Source organism: Oncorhynchus nerka, linkage group LG13 (genome assembly GCF_034236695.1).
Source record: "Oncorhynchus nerka isolate Pitt River linkage group LG13, Oner_Uvic_2.0, whole genome shotgun sequence".
In the NCBI taxonomy this organism is placed as follows: Eukaryota; Metazoa; Chordata; class Actinopteri; order Salmoniformes; family Salmonidae; genus Oncorhynchus; species Oncorhynchus nerka.
The window spans coordinates 34,815,469-34,833,842 of record NC_088408.1 but is presented as its reverse complement, the minus strand read 5'-3'; the positions used below and the strand labels follow the sequence as shown (position 1 = coordinate 34,833,842).

The 18,374-nt window shown below is 44.1% G+C and overlaps 2 protein-coding genes across 3 annotated transcripts in view; one reads left to right on the top strand and one right to left on the bottom strand.

Annotated features, from left to right (window-relative positions):
- Positions 1-2,076: 2,076 nt before the first annotated feature.
- gopc (golgi-associated PDZ and coiled-coil motif containing) lies at positions 2,077-9,298 on the top strand. 2 transcript variants are annotated; one of them, XM_029676803.2, is made up of 9 exons: positions 2,077-2,634; positions 5,700-5,864; positions 6,203-6,226; positions 7,044-7,219; positions 7,494-7,659; positions 7,767-7,862; positions 7,990-8,154; positions 8,676-8,850; positions 9,175-9,298. In XM_029676803.2, the coding sequence occupies exons 1-9, from the start codon at positions 2,365-2,367 to the stop codon at positions 9,291-9,293; spliced, it is 1,356 nt and encodes a 451-aa protein (XP_029532663.1). In that variant the 5' UTR covers positions 2,077-2,364; the 3' UTR covers positions 9,294-9,298. The 2 variants fall into 2 exon arrangements, with proteins under 2 accessions (XP_029532663.1, XP_029532664.1); XM_029676804.2 differs by lacking the exon at positions 6,203-6,226.
- Positions 9,299-12,879: 3,581 nt separating this feature from the next.
- Positions 12,880-18,374, bottom strand: part of dcbld1 (discoidin, CUB and LCCL domain containing 1) — a 45,007-nt gene continuing 39,512 nt past the window's right edge. Inside the window, exon 15 of the mRNA XM_029676802.2 lies at positions 12,880-14,745. Within this exon, the coding sequence (XP_029532662.2) occupies positions 14,183-14,745 (563 nt within the window). The 3' untranslated portion in view covers positions 12,880-14,182. The remainder of the gene's footprint in view (positions 14,746-18,374) is intronic.

Below are 18,374 nucleotides of genomic sequence, written 5' to 3'. Positions count from 1 at the left end.
CTTTGGTACGAACTAATAACTTGTCCTCTGATTATTTTCCCTTGGACCGGATCCAGACAGGGTTGTCCACTCTCCACCAAATTAATTACTTACAAATCATACAATGTGATTTTCTGGATTTTTAGATTCCGTCTCTCACAGTTGAAGTGTACCTATGATAAAAATTACAGACCTCTACATGCTTTGTAAGTAGGAAAACCTGCAAGATCGGCAGTGTATCAAATACTTGTTCTCCCCACTGTATTTGCAGCCTAAAATATTTAACCTTCCTCCTAGAATACACCATAAAGCAGGACTTGGCCAGAGACATCCTAAACCCCCATGTTAGAGACCAATCTTCCACAACTCTCACAGCTTCTTGCATCTTCCTCATCACACATTTGACATTCCCACCTCTCTTTCATACTCATCGGCATACAAAGCCACGCCCACTCCCTGTCCCACCTCCTTAAAGATGCAATTTGCAGAGAAATCACTGTCAGTTTGTGACAAAAAAGCAGTCAATGTAAATAATAATTTCACCATCTAAACCACTGTGAATATATATTTTCCATAACCAAAAATATTGTATTTTCAGCTGTTTGAAGCTGGTGTGTAAAAGTGAAGGTAAAAGATGCAAAAATGAAACTTACAAACAGGCAGCATAGAAATCGTACACATGGAACAGATCTACCGCATTTTAGACTTGCTTTCTATGAGACTGACATATCTATAACTCACATTTCTATGTGAATTTGGACAGCTCGCCCAAAACGTTACATATTGCAGCTTTAAATATGTAATCTATCATCAGGGTTAACAACACCGGACTAACTACACTTCCCTGAGAAGAAACATTGCCCACTTAAAACCACACTGACAATTCTGACCCCACCTTCACCCTTATGACTCAATCGAACTTGATCAACAACCCTTCCCTCCACATGGTATTGAAAGCTTTCTCAATGACAAAATACACAACACTCATCACCTCTTTTATTGTCAGGGCCTTGGCTATCTCTGTGCTAACTGTCATCAGGGCATCCATGGCAGACCTCCCTCTCCTGAACCAACTCTGTGCTACGCTCATCAAACCCTTAACTTCCCAGAGATACAGTACATCATCCTACTCACTGTCATCTTTTCTGTCAAGTCACACATGTTGGATGTCTGCGCGATCGGCGAAAACTGCACGCCCTAGCAGCATCTTTACCTAGTTTTACAAACGGCAACACCACAGCATATTTCCACCCAGCAGGTACCACCCCAGTCATCCACAGCATATTAAACAACCCTAACACAGCTTCCAACACACTGTCCGGTGCGTGCTTAAATATCACATAACACACCCTCGAGGAGCAGTCCGTCTGCAGCCCTCCAACACCCTTGTCATCTCAAACACCCTTGTCATCTCAAACATGCCCTTACGAAAAAAGATTGCAGTCAGAGTGCAGTATAACTCCAGTGCACTACAGTATGATGCAAATACTGCATCCAAAATACTTTTATGCAGTAATTTTGCAGTGTAACGGCAATAAGAGTGCAGTACACTGCAGTTATTCTCCAATTACTGTGTCCAAAATACCACAGTCAACTGCAATTACTGCACTTTCAAAGCTGTAATAGTTTTTGTAAAGGTAGAGAACTCATCCATAGCTTCTCCTGACTCCCCCTTTCTCTTTAAGACATATCCATGCTTCTTTAACTTTTCAATACGTCTCTTCTTGCTCTCATAACACAGGTGCTCACATCTATGAACCGCTGCATTTGTATTTTCTGTACTTTATACAGCTGTGATGTACTCTGCTTTTACTCCGCTTCGCCTCTTCGCTGTAAACTGTCCCAAAGTTCAACAGAGATCGACTATCTCTGCTATCGATATATTTTTCTCTGCTGTGTGGCAGACTGTTGTAGTCGATTCATAGCTTTAAAATGTGGCGGATAAATAAAGATGTCCCACTCAGGCCGTTTACAATTGAAAAAAATGGTCACAGTTCCGGTCTGCTTAAAAGGTGTTTCTCCCATAGGCACCAATGCATTAGCAGCTGGGTCTGGTCCGCTTAGTTCATTGATTTGTATATGAACCAGAAAAAAGGAGCGAGTGAGATGTCTCGCTTCCTGTTTTATCTCTGATAGCTATGATCCATATCCGATTTCGGATTTCCTGATATGATTAGGGGTTGGGAAAGAATGAAGTTCATTCAATTTAGCTAGTCTTTTCTGGAACGTAACTGTTTCGTATGATTTGGGCATTTAGAGTACGGTGTAACTCAAGTATTACGATTCAGTAAACGTACAAAGGCAAAGCGCTGTTTTTATTTGTGAAAAGAAGCGGCTAGGTTAGCCAGCTAGATTTAGCTAAAGCCTTTAGCCTGCACTGTTGAAATGTCTGCCTCGGCCGGTGTCTCTCCGTCAGCCCAGGGCACTGCCCTGGTCAGTCCAGGCACGGGGATGTCCATGTTTCGGTGGCTTGAGGTTCTGGAGAAGGAGTTTGACAAGGCGTTTGTTGACGTCGATTTACTACTGGGAGAAATCGATCCAGATCAAGCTGACATCACCTACGAGGGTCGTCAAAAGATGACAAGTCTCAGCTCCTGTTTTGCTCAGCTTTGCCACAAAGCCCAGACGATTTTTCAACTTAATCACAAAGTCGAGGTGAGCACAAGCTTTTCTTGTATCAATGTTAAAAAGTATGTGTATGATCATCTGGTATGTAAGGGTATGCTGGGTATGTATGAATTATTAAATAGCTGTCAGAATGTCACTTTCCACGACAGTGCGTCTCTGCCCATCCAGCTGACTGTCAATTGAAATAGCTAATTGACATAGATAATCAGGCATCACACACACACGATTTGAGTGCACCTCCACGTTGCCAAATCTATTGATGAGAGAAACAAAATGAAGGATCATGCTATCCCTTACTCCACGTATGACCTCACCATGCTCACATTAATGAATGTTTGATCAGGAGTGTAGTTGACTCTGTCAACAAGACTTTCCCAGCAATTCCTGACTACCATAGAGCTCGTATTACTGCATGTAAATCAATACTGCATTTCAGCCTTCAGCTTCAGCTCAATATATTTCTGAGGCCAGGAAATCTGGCTTTACACAAGCAGTTGGCCCCCAACAACACCAGAACGTCATTGCCTATTAGGTTATTTGACGTGGCTAAAGTAAACAACATTTGTGGAAAATCCGCTATCATGCAATTTGCGAAGTGCCTCAGTTTTCTGTCCAATGGCAGAGTGTGTGACCATTTAAAATGATTCTAAGATATATTTAGAGAAAATAGGTTAGATCTGCATTGTTACATACTTTCTACCGGCCTACAGTAGTTTTATGAGCTAATGGTAGGTTGATACAATGGTCATATTAGATGGTGGTTGTCCCCATGTCAGGTATCGGGTTTATAGCAGGAAGGGTAGGTCAGAAGCCCATGCTAAATATACATCAAAGGCCCCAAAAAATCCATGGCTTTTGCGGCCAGTGGCCATTGTGCCCTTCTCCCCGAGTGCTGCGTGCTCCATCACGTGATCGGGTCTTTCTCACAGGCTACAAGTGAAGACAGACACACCGGATCAAATTCCGAGGTGCATATTGAAGATATTGGAAGAACGTCCACATTTACTTTTCTTCAGCCAACAAGACGAGTAGGCATAATGGACAGCAAAAGCACTAGCCTATGTCAATCTACTATCCCCCAAAGTACAACAGCCGACCTATTCTGTGCGAGAAATAAATATTTGTTTACTACATGATTCCATATGTGTTATTTCATAGTTTTGATGTCTTCACTATTATTCTACAATGTAGAAAATAATAAAGAAAAACCCTGGAATGAGTAGTTGTGTCCAAACTTTTGACTGGTACTGTATGTATGCATTTTGTTTTGTTTTAGAATGGACCATTATCATGCACCTGTATCGAAACAGGGGCATCGGGGAAAAAATACATGTCATCTATGCACTTAAATAGCGAATGGAAGACACTTTTCTCCATGGTTTATTTTCATGCCAGGCAGGTAGGCTATACTCCTGTTGTAAATATAAGCAAAGTGCTTAATATTAGGGAAGTTGAGAAATAAATATAGTAGGCCTAGCCTATAGAAAGCTGGTGCGATTCTCCTCTTTTTAGTAGAGGCCATCACTCTGTTTTCTCACGCAATTGCATAGCCTATTGAAATGTTGTTCAGCATGAGCTCAAGGGTTCTCATAAAGTGTTTGGTTAGATTTTCAAATACATTTGCATTGTCGTCAGTGATTAGAGGGACAATAGAGTGCTGAGTACCAGGCAGTTAGCAAGTTTGGTAGGCTACTAATGACCAGCAGCATCAGAGCTTGGAGAAGCCTAATCACCGTGACTATACGGTCACTTGGAATTTGACTGCCCTCATGACTCGTGACTGCCGATGCGGCGGTAATACGGTCACCGCAACAGCCCTATTTAGGCCTACCCTACTAGGCTGTTATTGATTACCAAACATAAAAAAGTGATTGCTCAGCTATTAAGACTTCCTCGTCTCCGGTCTGTTACTCAGGTATTGTTTATCAGGAAGAGGTCAGCCGGACGCCTGTTTTTTCCTTCCTTCATGCTTAGAGAGCACAGTGTTTAGGAGCAAGGATATAGAGACTCCAACCACGAGACACACATTCCACACTTGCCCAACACTCTGTGTCACATCAGGAAGTCCTGCCCCTTTTTGCCGTGTGTGTGTGTGTGTGCATTTGTCTGCTTGCATGCGTGTGTATGTCCGTGTCTGTATGTGTCTTTGTATTTTGTCGGTTGGTTTGGCGTGCGATGTCAGCCGCTGCACTGTGTAGGCTAATGTTTCTCCTGATGTAGCATACTGCCACCTGTGTGTCCAGACATGTGGGCTGTCTCAGTCTGAATAGAGGCAAAAGTGGTCAGCAAACAGACACACACACTCCTAATGTCTTGAATTATTTAAACTTTTTTTCCCCCTCCTACCCTACATTTGAGGAGTAAATACAGGCTAAACTGTCTTAAATGGTGGGTTGTACTGTAGAATATTCTAGGCCTGTTTGATTTAGACTGGGTCTCTATTATAATGAAGGCCTGCCTGATTACTGCAATGATAGATGAGTCTCTGTCTGAGGATGATGATTGATAAATCATTTAGGAGATGGGTAGTTTAGTATTCAGGTAGATTCGCATGTTATAATCACACTCCTCTTTCATCATCATAGGTGGAGTGAATCCTAACCTTATTCAAAGCATACTGTGGATCAATTCATTCCTACAGCTGTGACATGCAGGTGGCCCCATTTCAATGCCATAAATAAATAGATGAATTGTTCTCTGCACTCCACTCTGCTTCCCGTGTTGCCAAGCTGAATAAGCTCCCTAGACGTGCACAAATATATATTTTTTTCCCAGGGTTTTGTTGTGTACAATATACAACCTTCAGCGCAAGATCTGTAGGCCAATTCATTTTGGCACAATTCCTTCAGGTATTGAATAACAAGGAGCCTGCTTTATAAGAAAAATAGCATTGTAAAATCTGATGGAGAACAGAGTGGAAATGTAAAACGGGAAAAATGGAATTTGATCCGTGCTGGGATAATGATTTGGGCCTGGTACACTTGACTTGACTAAACATGCATGATGATGAGGGTTCCTAAGAATCTAGGAAGTCTGAAGAAGCGTACAATTATGTAACTCTGTCTGTCTGACTCTCTCCCTCTCTCCTCCAGGCTCAGCTGGTTGGCCTGCGATCAGAGCTGACTGACGTGCAGGCAGAGAGGGTGGTGGTGGAGAGGGAGGTTCACGACCAGCTCCTCCAGCTCCATGCCATGCAGCTGCAGCTTCACGCCAAGGCTGGGCAGACCATGGACTCGGACTCCATCAAAGACAGGATGGTAGGGCACCGACCACACACGCTCACACCCACACGACTCTCGCTCTAGTTTCTACTACGTACGTCCTACTGTGGTTTCTTATGTCGCTGTTCCGTCCGAGAATAAAACTACCTGTATGCGTCTTGGACATTCTTGGGAAGAAATACAAATACCTTTTTATTTTTTTTTACCGTTGTTGATGCGTTACTGTACCTGAATCTTCGGACTGCTAAATTATTTTATGGTATACCTGCTAAGGTTCCAGTGGGCCTGTAAAGTGGTAAATGGTCGCATTCTTCCCCACTGCTTGGCTGTGATTTTCTAACCTCTGACCCCTTCTCTGTTCTTCTCACCTTAAGCCTGTTCCCTCAGTGGAGGAGATGGTAAGTGTGTGCATGTCCTCTGTGTGTCTGTTTTTTTGGTTGGGGATAGCTGTGCGTCTGTGTCTGTACTCATCCCACCCTCAAGTTCTGTCTTTTCCTGCTCTTGCTAACAGTTCATCAACAAGTCCAACAGGCTGCCTATGGGGCTCATGCTAGTAATGACTGACAGTGACAACTGATCTGGAATTATTGTAGCTTTGTTACATTGTCTGTTATTGCCTATTCATGTTTGTCCGTGTTGCCCCATTTGATTGGAACGTGCATGTTTTGATACTTGGAACGTGTTTTGTTTCAATTGTCAAAAAAGCGCAAAGGGAAGTCAATGATTTCCAGGATGTGTGTGTGTGTGTGAGTAACCCAGTTTGCGTGTTGTTCGTTCTTAATCAGCAGAAGTGTCAATGCTTTGAACTTATGACAGCCAAACCCACAGTCACTTATCTTGTTTGCGTGTATTTTGTCGCCAAGTAGATATTTAATTTCTGCTTCACCGATACTGTGTATTGTATCCATGTTTGTCTGTGACATGGTCTTTGTGGCTGCAGCCCAGCCTGTGAGGATGCAGCAGTGGACTGCTCTTTTCCTGCTCCCTGTCCTGTGGGCCGGCTGCAGTGCCTGTCGACTGCGCTTCCTCTAATGTTGATCAGAGGAGATTGCTCCAACCTCCAGTCATGGCCCATTCTCTCTGACTCCTCAGTGGAGCAGGGAGGGGTCTCTGTACAGCAAAGTGCCAAAGCTAACCGGAGTAAAGCACTTGCACTCTATCTTTCTCTGTAGAGTTTAACTCAACCATTTCTCTTTGTGTGTGTGTGTGTGACAGGAGAGGGAGCTGCAGGACAACAAGAAGGAGAAGGTGAAGGAAGTGAAGTTGGAGGCAGAGGTCAAGCTGCATAAGAAGGAGAATGAGGCCCTCCGCAGGCACATCGCTGTACTGCAGGCTGAGGTCTATGGGGCCAGACTGGCAGCCAAGTACCTGGACAAAGAGCTGGCTGGAAGGTAACCCTAGCTCCAGCTCCAACCCTAGCTCCAGCTCCAACCCTAGCTCCAGCTCCAACCCTAGCTCCAGCTCCAACCCTAGCTCCAGCTCTAACCCTAATCTTGACATAACGCAAATAGGATCTTCCCCTCCAAATTCCCAATTTAACCTCTGATCAGGGCCATATCCATTTTTCCACAAACAGAAGCAAGCAGATTTGAAATAGGGAGGGACTACCTGAAACCAATAATGCTGGCATTGGTAACTGGTTGTCTTTGTGTCCATTGTCTCCAGAGTTCAGCAGATCCAGTTACTGGGTCGGGACATGAAGGGGCCCGCTCATGACAAACTATGGAACCAGCTGGAGGCTGAGATCCACCTCCACCGCCACAAGACAGTCATCCGAGCCTGCAGGGGGCGCAACGATCCCAAGAAACCCCTACCTTCTCCAGTAGGGCATGTGAGTGGCCATCAGAGCCATCGCCAGGGGATTGATCTTAATTGTAGTTAAGGTATTTTTACTGTTTGCTTTTCGCTATTTATTTGCCTGTTTGATCTCTCCCTCAGGAAACAGATGTACTGAAGAAGACCCAAGGAGTTGGTCCTATTCGTAAAGTAGTGCTGGCCAAAGAAGATCACGAGGGACTTGGAATTTCAATCACGGTAACCTCCACCAATTTAGCCCAAACCAGAAAGTGTTAAATGCCATGTCTTAACCCGTAGTGTGTTGCTCATCTGTCATGGTCCATACCTTAATATGTGTGTGTATGTCTTATTTCCGGATGGAAAGGGTGGTAAGGAACACGGTGTGCCCATCCTGATCTCAGAGATCCATCCTACCCAGCCTGCGGAGCGCTGTGGGGGGCTCCATGTGGGTGATGCCATCCTGGCTGTCAACAGCATCAACCTGAGGGACGCCAAACACAAGGAAGCTGTTACCATCCTCTCACAACAGGTCAGACTCGGCTCCTGGGAGAGAGAAGGGCTGAGTGCTCGCATCTTGAATTCAGGCAAACTTAGCCTGCTGGTCCAGATATGTTTGCTTTGTTATGTTTGTTGTCATGCTATACATGTATGACGTACCAATGCTTCAATGCAGTCATTATATCTACACTAAGGGACCATTCTAAGTAAAACAATAGTAAAAAGCTAAGACATTCTTTTTGTGATTTCAAAAGCATTTATTGAGTTGGTGACACCTTTTTGTGTGAGTCTGTGTGACCATTTAGTGGTTAGCCTGGGAGTTAAAGTTTTTACTGAGAGTCAGTCATCTCTCCTCTCTCTAAAACATCAGTGGTGACCTCAGTCAGTCTACAACCGGAGGTTCATGCTGGGGTTAGTCAATTCAGCCTGCGGGACTGCTGCTCTGCATTGGGGGGGAAAACAGTTAATCATGCCTCAGCAAACCAACAAAGGAACTAAGTACGCTCTTGTTAAGTTTTGTCTCACCCTCTGTGGTGTGTGTGTGTCCTCCAGAGGGGAGAGATAGAGTTTGAGGTTGTGTACGTAGCCCCGGAGGTGGACTCTGACGATGAGAACGTGGAGTATGAGGATGACGGCGGCCATCGCTACCGGCTCTACCTAGATGAGCTGGAGGAGGGGTCAGCCGCCAGCAGGAACAACGGCACCGCAGACTCCGCATCGCTACAAGGTATGTTATGTCTACTGTACCTCATTATTCATAGAAAACAAACACATTGTTTTCATAGTAGTATGGCTTTATTTTAATGTGCGTGCATTTTAAACAGTGTTGTCTTACTTCACATTTCGCTTGCTTTATACAAATGGGAGTCTTTGTGTTAATGTGAAAATGGACTTTAAAGAGTGCCAAAATGCCATATGAGCATACGGGAATGAACCGAAAATGTAGCGTTTCATCCACCTGAAAGGCCCACAGAATGTGATGGTAGATCCTCCAGTAAAGAGAGAGTATTCATGTCCGTCTCTCTCTCTGTCTCTGTGCCTACTGCTGCAGCTCTGGAGAAGATGTCCGTGAGTGACAGCCCGGAGAACGGAGACACCGGGATCTCCAGTGAGACGCCATCGGAGGAGACCCTGTCTAAGGCTGCTGAGTCCGGAGAGAGCTCGTCATAGAGGGAGGGAGGGGGGCTGAAAGACTGAAGTGCATGTGTGTTTGTGTACTATACTGTATGAGATTTGAGAGACTGGCCTGCATCAGATTCCCCCGGAAGATATATGTGGGGATAGAGTTGACTCATCATTAAGTTGTTATGGAAACACACTCGGAGCTCTGTTGAATTCACGTCACTATCTTCGTGCAGTGGTGAGGAGCCAATTAGATGAGACCCGATATTGAGGAGAGGATGTGGGTCTAGTTTGGAGAAGATGGTAGATCTCTCAACTGAGTGGTATTTTTCTCTGTTTGCGTATAGTTACTGATCCTTTTTGCCCCCACACTGACGACACTACCTTACTGGGACTGCCCTGCTGGTAATGAATACTATTTTACAAGGCCGAGAAAGATCTTCTCCCTTCATAAATGTTGGCTTTTATTTCTCTCTTCCACATGTAGCTACTGTAGATGAGGGTTTTTCTCTCAACTTGAATGTTCATCTTCTACCACTGATTATGGTATCGATGTTGAATCCCACGTCAAACCTGCACCGCTCTTAGATCCACCTACCAGTAGGCCTAGTCCTTAGTGTTCAGAATATGAGAGAGCTACATTCACCTACTGTATGTCAAAACAGAATGTACAGGGCCAGAATTCTAACTATATCAGCTATGAGGGTGTTCCATCTGTGTTTGATCAATGGTATCACATAATGTCACCATAGTTCAGTGTTTAAATGCTGGATACATCTGTTTTTCAGTCCTCTGAGCACTCGTTACACAATGTTTTTCTTTGATGGCTCAGTTAAAAAAATATATATAAAAAAAACTCAATATAAAATCATTTCTGGGTAGCAATCAATTAAAATGGTTAAATAGAAGCAAATTGCTCCTTAGCAAGAGCAGTTTCTCAAGCAAGAATTTTGGTAGAACTGTCTGAGTGAGGAGGTAAAAACTAGCTGTTATTATTGGCAGAGAGGTTTGGAACTCTCTTTCTTATTGGTCTAACAAATTTACCACCTGGTGATGTCAACAGGCAGGCAAAAACTCCATCCCACCAAAACTGGCTGAAATGTCAGGTGATCTTTTCAAACAGCTTTTCTACTAAAAGGGCATTATCATAGTTAATGGTGTTTAACTGACCAGTGTTTTTGCAAAGTTGGGCTATATCTTCAACATTACATGGACAATGATATGATTCGTGTGTGTATAAAGCACTGCAAATTGAGTCGTCTGTACGAGGAAGTGAGCGGTCAGGGGGACAACTCAAAAGGACAGAATAGGGAGACACCGGATTGGAGGGCCAAATCTAGTCTTTTCAGTTGTCATGTTGACCAAAATCAGAAGTGCAATGTCTTTATTTTCCCCCTCTTAAACTCAACTAGGATTTATCCTTTGTTCTAGTCCCTTTTAACAAAGTACATATCTTGCCTTTTGGATGCATCTCCCAAAAGTCAATCATTGGTTGGTTTTCCCCACCCTTCTCTACTGCTGGTGTCAGTGGCAGTCAAACTGTCTTCAGACTCGTTAGGACCCAAAGATGACTGACAACAGTGTGTCTGCTGCACTGTGTTCTGACATCTTCTTTAAATGTATTTATTTCACCTTTATTTAACCAGGGAGGCCAGTTGAGAACAAGTTCTCATTTACAACTGCGACCTGGCCAAGATAAAGCAAAGCAGTGCGACAAAAACAACACTTACACATAAACAAACGTACAGTCAATAACACAATAGAAAAAAAGATGTACAGTCTGTCATAGGTTGGTAACCTTATCTGAGTGATGGGGTTTGTTTTCTAGCTTTATTCAATTCATTTTACACAACCAAAAGGTGTTCTGTATATGCAAAGGATAATAGCAATAGAATGTGTTTATGCACAATCCATTTATTCAAATTCACAAACTATCATCTTAGACTATAGAAATAAATCTGTATATGCTATATTAATGTATTAGCTATTTTAAAATAATTTTTGTAGATCATATCGGAATTTAGCTACTGTAGTAGCATCTCTACTTATTACAAATGTACCCCCATGGGGGGTGTCATGACAATCTGCAGCCTTGTGTTCTAATGTTGATCTCATTCATGGCCATTTCTGATCAGTGAGGCTAAACTGCAGGTCCGGTTTTGGATGTAAATTGCGCTTTGATCTAACTCAAATGCTCTGCATGAAGGATGTGTCCACACCCTGCTTAACGTTAGTGAAATGAGAGCGGCACTAGAGACCGAGGCGTCATCCCAACACTGGCGCTGCATGTTACGCCATAAAGAATGTTCATCTTTCCGCTTGTTACCAGGGATTTCGCCAGAAGGAACAAAGGCTCCCTTTTTGTACACAGTTTTTTTTTTTTACCCAACCTGGTTTTCTTAATGTTATTTTATTATTTTAAAAGGGGTCTCTGAAATATCTGTACGTAATGTATAACATTAAATAAACAAATGTATTTGCCCAATGTGGTCTGTGGATAGCCCGCCCTGCCGTCAGGGTTCAGATCTCTTGAAGGATTCAATTTTCACTAGGTTGAAATGTGAAGATCCAAATGTTTGAATGAGGAACAGAATGATTAAGTGGAAGTTTATTTTTTCTGATCTGTTTGTTACTATAATATTGCTTTTGTTCAGTGAACCACAATGAACACCAGGGGGAGATGTAAACTGTAGAACCAGTCGGTACAGTCGGAGTTTATACATACATGAAATGTTGCTAATTAAAAGTTGATTCAAACTGCTGATGATCTTAGTTATGGTATAAAAAAAAATGGCCAAATACTTTTAAATAGGCTGCAATTTTAGATTTGAACCATTTAAGCAGTTTCGATGGGAAGCACAGTACAAAACAGATAGGCCTTCAATCAATTGCATACTCCTCACGTCCTTTCATCTCCTCAAAACCCATTGGAGAAGGTCAGAGGGGAGGGACATCAGGCTTCCTCATCCAATTGGTTTTAAGGATACAGAGGTCTCGAGTAGTATGCAATTGAGAAAAGGCCATACTCTTCAAGCTCATATGAACAATGTCAGCAGTCTGCAAGAAGAGACATGACTGGAATTTGAGGGGATAAGCAGAATAGCTAGGAGCAGTGTGTTCGCCGAGAGCTGCTCTGAGTCTGAGCTTTCATGTAGCTTTGGGTTGGAGGCTGGAGGTGTAAACAGTGTTCCACACCCCTGTGTGAACGACCAAGCCGAGGCCACTAGCAGACACACACTCATCACAGCCACAAAACAGGCTCTACTCAAGCCTAGTCTATCTCCATCAGACCATCACCCTACCCCCCCGCTTCTGAAGAGACCAGTGACGTGTTATCAGGGTCCTCAGATAGGCCGTCATACCCCCCCACAACCCAGATCTCTCCCCTCGGGTGGGCCCATAGCTGGGAGGACTGGGCAGCAGTAGTGGCTGATCATCAGCTGCTTCCCCACGACTGACACCAAACTGCCACATTCCTCCACAGACAGACACAGGCTGAGTGGAGGTGGGGGGGATCCTGCAAACTTCCTGCTTCTTTGGGCGCTGGGACTGGAATGCCGGGCATCCTAGGGCCGAGGCTACGGCTGCTGAGAAACACATTTTCACATAGTAAAGAGACCTTGACATGAAGAAGTCAACTGCTGGTGTTTTTATTCAGGGCTCAGCTTACAACCAACATGCAGTAGACATACAGAATGTTTTGAAAAGAGTGACATCACAGCGAGTCTGTAGAGAATAACTTCTCGCAGTACATGTACATACAACCCAGCTGAAAAGATCTCCCAAAAATATTTCACAGAAATGAAAGAGTTCTTAGCTCGATCTCAAGTTCTGTCTTCAGTACACAGCAGCAACACCACACGCACAGGTGCTTTAAATACAGTCGACAGCATTTATTCCATTTATTTTTTCTTTCCTCTTGGCAATATAAATTTTCAAACTATGCCCTTGTATGTACACACCTATACACAATCGACTAGACTGTAGTATCGGTACCATTCAACATGGCTTTGTATTCAACATCCATTTAAATGGAACTGGCCTGTATAGTAGTTCACCTTGTCCAGCTAAACAGAGCATCTGAAAAACACAGCTCTGTGATGTGTTTCAGTCCAGTTTACTCCTCTAAATCCCCTACCGGGCGTTTCTCAATACGCCAGACTAACTGTAAACACTCTCCTGTTGCCTTTTCATTGGCTCGCTGATCCCACTGACCAGATCTGCCTCCAGACTGACACAGAGTAGCGATACAGCCGTCGGCTTCAGAGCCCCCTGCAACATAGTGACAAAGCCCCCATTGTGGGGGACCCCATGCGGTGACACCAGTCCTTTCAGTCACTTCATTCACAGTGTGTACTTACAATTCTTTGTTAAGAGCACGGACTGACTTTGTTAAACATCCTATAGTAGGACCCGCTGGGGACAAATCTACCACTTTTAACTGGGGTGCTGCTTTATTTAATAAAGCACTCTGCTTCCTCTATGCTTCCCTGCTGAAAGCAGCTTAACCTCAGACCGAGAGATTCTGAAAGCTTTATCGTGACCTCAAAATATACTGTACAGTTAAGGAACGAAGTCACATTATTTCTTAATGTATGTTACAGTCATAAGCATCAGTCACAGTTGAGAATGAGGAGAGGTATTTTCCCATTTTCAGGATATTTCCTGTCTCCATCACCATTTGCTTTTTAATAAAATCACCCCACCCCTTAAAAGAAATAGGACAGTTGAAGTAACCATCTGTATTTTCTTATTCACAAAATGTCTGCCAGCACAGCCCCAGATACAAGCACTGTCGTCTCCCACATTCCTGAAAGTCAGTTGAGAAATAATTTAGCGCTTGTGTTTGCTACAGTAAGCTCAGTCCAAAATGGCCATGAACTGATCAAAATCACAGTTTGACAGTTTAGTCCTGTAGTCCCAGACATGTTCCATCTTCAGGTTCCTCCAGAACTGCCCTCAGGGTCTGGTCTATGGTCCGGCCTGTGGCCCATGGTGGGAGCCACCCTCACACAGTCCCTGGGGGTGGAGTAGGTTTCCAGCACTGCCGGCTTGGCCTGGGGCCTCTGGTAGTCTGAGAGGCCACTGCTCTGGCCCACAGGCTTGTTCACCTTGGGGCTGTCGTAGACCCCCTCAGAGTTACTGTGTCCCCGGTCTATTTTGAGCTGGGGCATCTGGTAGCCCCCGGAGGAGCCCACCCCTGCCTTCCTGTCCAGGGTTTTAAAGGATGGGGTCTTGCTGAGGACCACACCTGGGACGCTGTAACTAGCCGGGTCGGGCAGGAACCCGTCCTTGTGGAAGGTGTGATGCTCGATGATGGGCGTGGCGTACTCTGGCTCCTGGTTGGTGAGAGGCAGGGCATACTGGTTGGCTGTGTGCAGGTAGTCGTAGTGGGTGGAGGGGTTGCTAGGATCCTCTTTGGTCTCCGTGTCCATAGGCCGGAACGTAGAGCCCTTCCTGGCCACTGTGCCAACCCCAATCATCAGAGGCTGCTGGTACTCTGGAGGACAAGGACACAGACCACTTAAGAACAGAATACTACCAACTTTATTACCGGTGATCAAACGTGACAATCTGTTTTGGAATGAGAGTATTAAAACACCAACTCAAAAAAAAAATGAACTCAGTTATAATGAATAACATATAACTCTGTTATAGATCAAAAGGACACCACTTTTTCAACACGGACATTATCTCTTTGATTTCTCTCTATATACAGGTAGCCTGTGATCTATCTAAATATAGAATATTCAACCCTGGCAGAGTATGTGAATCATCAATAATTGGTGCCCTGAAGGGAAGCTGTGGATTATTAACAGTAGCAGTAGACCATTATTCATCTGGCTGCCTCTCAGCCTGTCAGGAACTATTCAGCAGACTAGTAGAGGACTTTCCAAAGTCAAGGATTACACCGGCTAGCCTCCTGCTGGCTCCAGCTTTAATGATCAAACCCTCTCCAGTTTACCCAGAATTACATGTAATTACTGATAAGAGCCAGAGAAGAGAGGATCATCAACTGGCTTTACAGGCCATTGTGTGATGTCTTCTTACTTTGTATGGTCGGTTCACACACTGAGCCAGGAGCTTACAATGAGTTCTATATTACCTTGGCCATGGAGTGAGCAGATAACTGTAAAGCAGAGAATTGTGTGTGCGAGAAGGGTCACAGTTACTGTGAATGGAGTTGTCTGTAAAGAGTGGAGAGCTTGACTTTCAGAGTTTACCACCACACACTGCCTGGGTGATGGAGTAATTATGGATCAATACAAGTAACCCAGCCTCTCGTGAAGGAAGATGGAAGTTCAATAGCAGGTGGTGGTGCCTAGGGCCGTTACGGTGACTGTATTACCGCCACACCGGCAGTCACAAGTCATGAAGGGAGTCAAATTCAATGTGATCATTTAGTCACGGTGATTAGGCTTCTCTAGGCTCTGATACTGCTGATGGTCATTAGTAACCTACCAAACTTGCTAACTGGTACTCAGCACTCGATTGTCCCTCTAATCACTCTGACATCAATGCAAATGTATTCGAAAATCTAAAATCAAACACTTCATGAGAGCCCATGAGCTCATGTTCTAAAACATTTCTATAGGCTATGCAAATGGGGGAGAAAACAGAGTGATGGCCTCCACTAAAAAGAGGAGGATCCCATCAGCTTTCTATAGGCTTTTCCTAATATTAAGTAGAGCTGGGCGATATACTTTATTTATCGTCACACGATATACATCGTCATATCGTTTCATATTAAGCTCTCGTTTATTTCATTGTGTCGCAAATCACACTATACGGCAATATTTTTAGTCAGTTGGACGGCTCTTTGAGTTCTTCCACACGTGCCGTGTGAAAAGAAATTTGCAACACAAACAAACATGGAGGAGAGTGAACGTGACATAGAGCACGGAGACACGGAGCTCGTACCTAAAAGAGGGGCTACTTCGGTCGCATGGATGTGGTTTGGGTATGAAAAGTCTGACACGGACCAGAAACCAGTCCTCTGCAAAATATGCCGCAGGCCGGTCCCGACAATAGGCTCAAATACCACTAACCTATTGTACCACCTACGCAAGAATCATGTCAAACAGTACGGTGAGAGTCTACGGATGAGACCCCAAAAAATTAGTCGAGTGCTCAAAACAAACCCCCAACTTGCTGAGGCTTTTGCCCGCGGCAAACCATATGAAAAAGAATCAAAGATGGAAGGAGATAACAGCTGCCGTTACAACTTACATCTGCAAAGACATGGCCCCAATTTACACGGTCAAGAAACGGGGGTTTCGTGAGTTGGTGCTAACACTCGACCCAAGGTACCAAATGCAAATTGATTTGTGACATGTATTAAATGCGAAAATAACATGCAAAGCGGGCAAGCTGCCCGAGTTACACCAGGAACGCACAATCCCAGGAACGCACAATGCATCAGTGCTCAGACTGTCCGCAATAGGCTGGATTGAGGGCTTGTAGGCCTGTTGTAAGTCAGGTCCTCACTAGACATCACCGGGCACAAACCCACCGTCGCTGGACAAGACAGGACTGGCAAAAAGTGCTCTTCACTGACGAGTCACGGTTTTGTCTCACCAGGGGTGATGGTTGGATTTGCGTTTATCGTCGAAGGAATGATCGTTACACCGAGGCCTGTACTCTGGAGTGGGATTGATTTGGAGGTGGAGGGTCCGTCATAGTCTGGGGCAGTGTGTCACAGCATCATCGGACTGAGCTTGTTGTCATTGCAGGCAATCTCAACGCTGTGCATTACAGGGAAGACATCCTCCTCCCTCATGTGGTACCCTTCCTGCAGGCTCAACCTGACATGACCCTCCAGCATGACAATGCCACCAGCCATACTGCTCATTCTGTGTGCGATTTCCTGCAAGACCGGAATGTCAGTGTTCTGCCCGGATCTCAATCCCTTTGAGCACGTCTGGGACCTGTTGGATCAGAGGGTGAGGGCTAGGGCCATTCCCCCCAGAAATGTCTGGTAACTTGGTGGAAGAGACGGGGTAACATCCCACAGCAAGAACTGGCAAATCTGGTGCAGTCCATGAGGAGATGCACTGCAGTACTTAATGCAGCTGGTGGCCACACCAGATACTGACTGTTACTTTTGATTTTGATCCCCCCTTTGTTCAGGGAGACATTATTCAATTTCTGTTAGTCACATGTCTGTGGAACTTGTTCAGTTTATGTCTCAGTTGTTGAATCTTGTCGTGTTCATACAAATACTTACACACGTTAAGTTTCCTGAAAATAAATGCAGTTGACAGTGACAGGACGTTTCTTTTTTTGCTGAGTTTATATCGGGATATGAGATTTTGGCCATATCGCCCAGCCCTAATATTTAGCACATTGTTTCTCTTTACAACAGGAGTATAGCCTACCCAGCTGGCATGAAAAAGAACCACGGGAAAAGCGTCCTCCATTCTCTATTTAAGTGCATAGATTACATATATTTTCCCTGTCCCTGTTTTCGAGACAGGTGCATGATAATGGTCCATTCTAAATCAAAACAAATTTCACACATTTATTATTTATTTTATGTAAATACAATATTAAAATCAAGAATAGGCTGATGGGTGAGAATATTAGCCTATCACTTGTGAATGATCCATTACCACAAGAAATAAAGTCTTTTTTTGCAACCCACCCATGTTTTAATATAGTTTGTATCACAACTAAAGTGGCCAAATAACTTTTTTAAATTAAGTACATAATTGCCTAACTGGCATACATGAGCAATGCATGAGTTTCAAGTTTGGGGGAGAAAATATTTACCATAAAAATACACCTTTAATAAAAGCATTAGAAGCATAATAGCATTTGAGGTCACTTTTGATAATGGTGTTTTCTGCTAATGGAACACTTGCGCTTATAGCCTACTGCCGTGTGCGCATTTTTGATCCTAGTGGTTCTCTTAATTTGGCATCTATCGGATCCCACAACTGTCCCAGACTATGTTTGGAATATTTATAGGTTGACATTGGCTAGTGCTTTTGCTGTTCATTAGGCCTACTCATCTAGTTGGCTGACAATATGCACCTCGGAATTGGATAAGAGTGTGAGCAGTTATGTCTCCAATGTGCCAGTCTTCACTTGTAGCCTGTGAGAAAGAACGGATCACGTGATTGCTTT

Bases quoted from the DNA above. Each gene is read 5' to 3' on its own strand.
- gopc (XM_029676803.2), top strand. From the start codon at position 2,365: ATGTCTGCCTCGGCCGGTGTCTCTCCGTCAGCCCAGGGCACTGCCCTG. The intron at 5,865-6,202 runs GTAGGGCACCGA...TCTCACCTTAAG, and splicing joins ACTCCATCAAAGACAGGATG to CCTGTTCCCTCAGTGGAGGA. The intron at 7,660-7,766 runs GTGAGTGGCCAT...TCTCTCCCTCAG, and splicing joins TACCTTCTCCAGTAGGGCAT to GAAACAGATGTACTGAAGAA.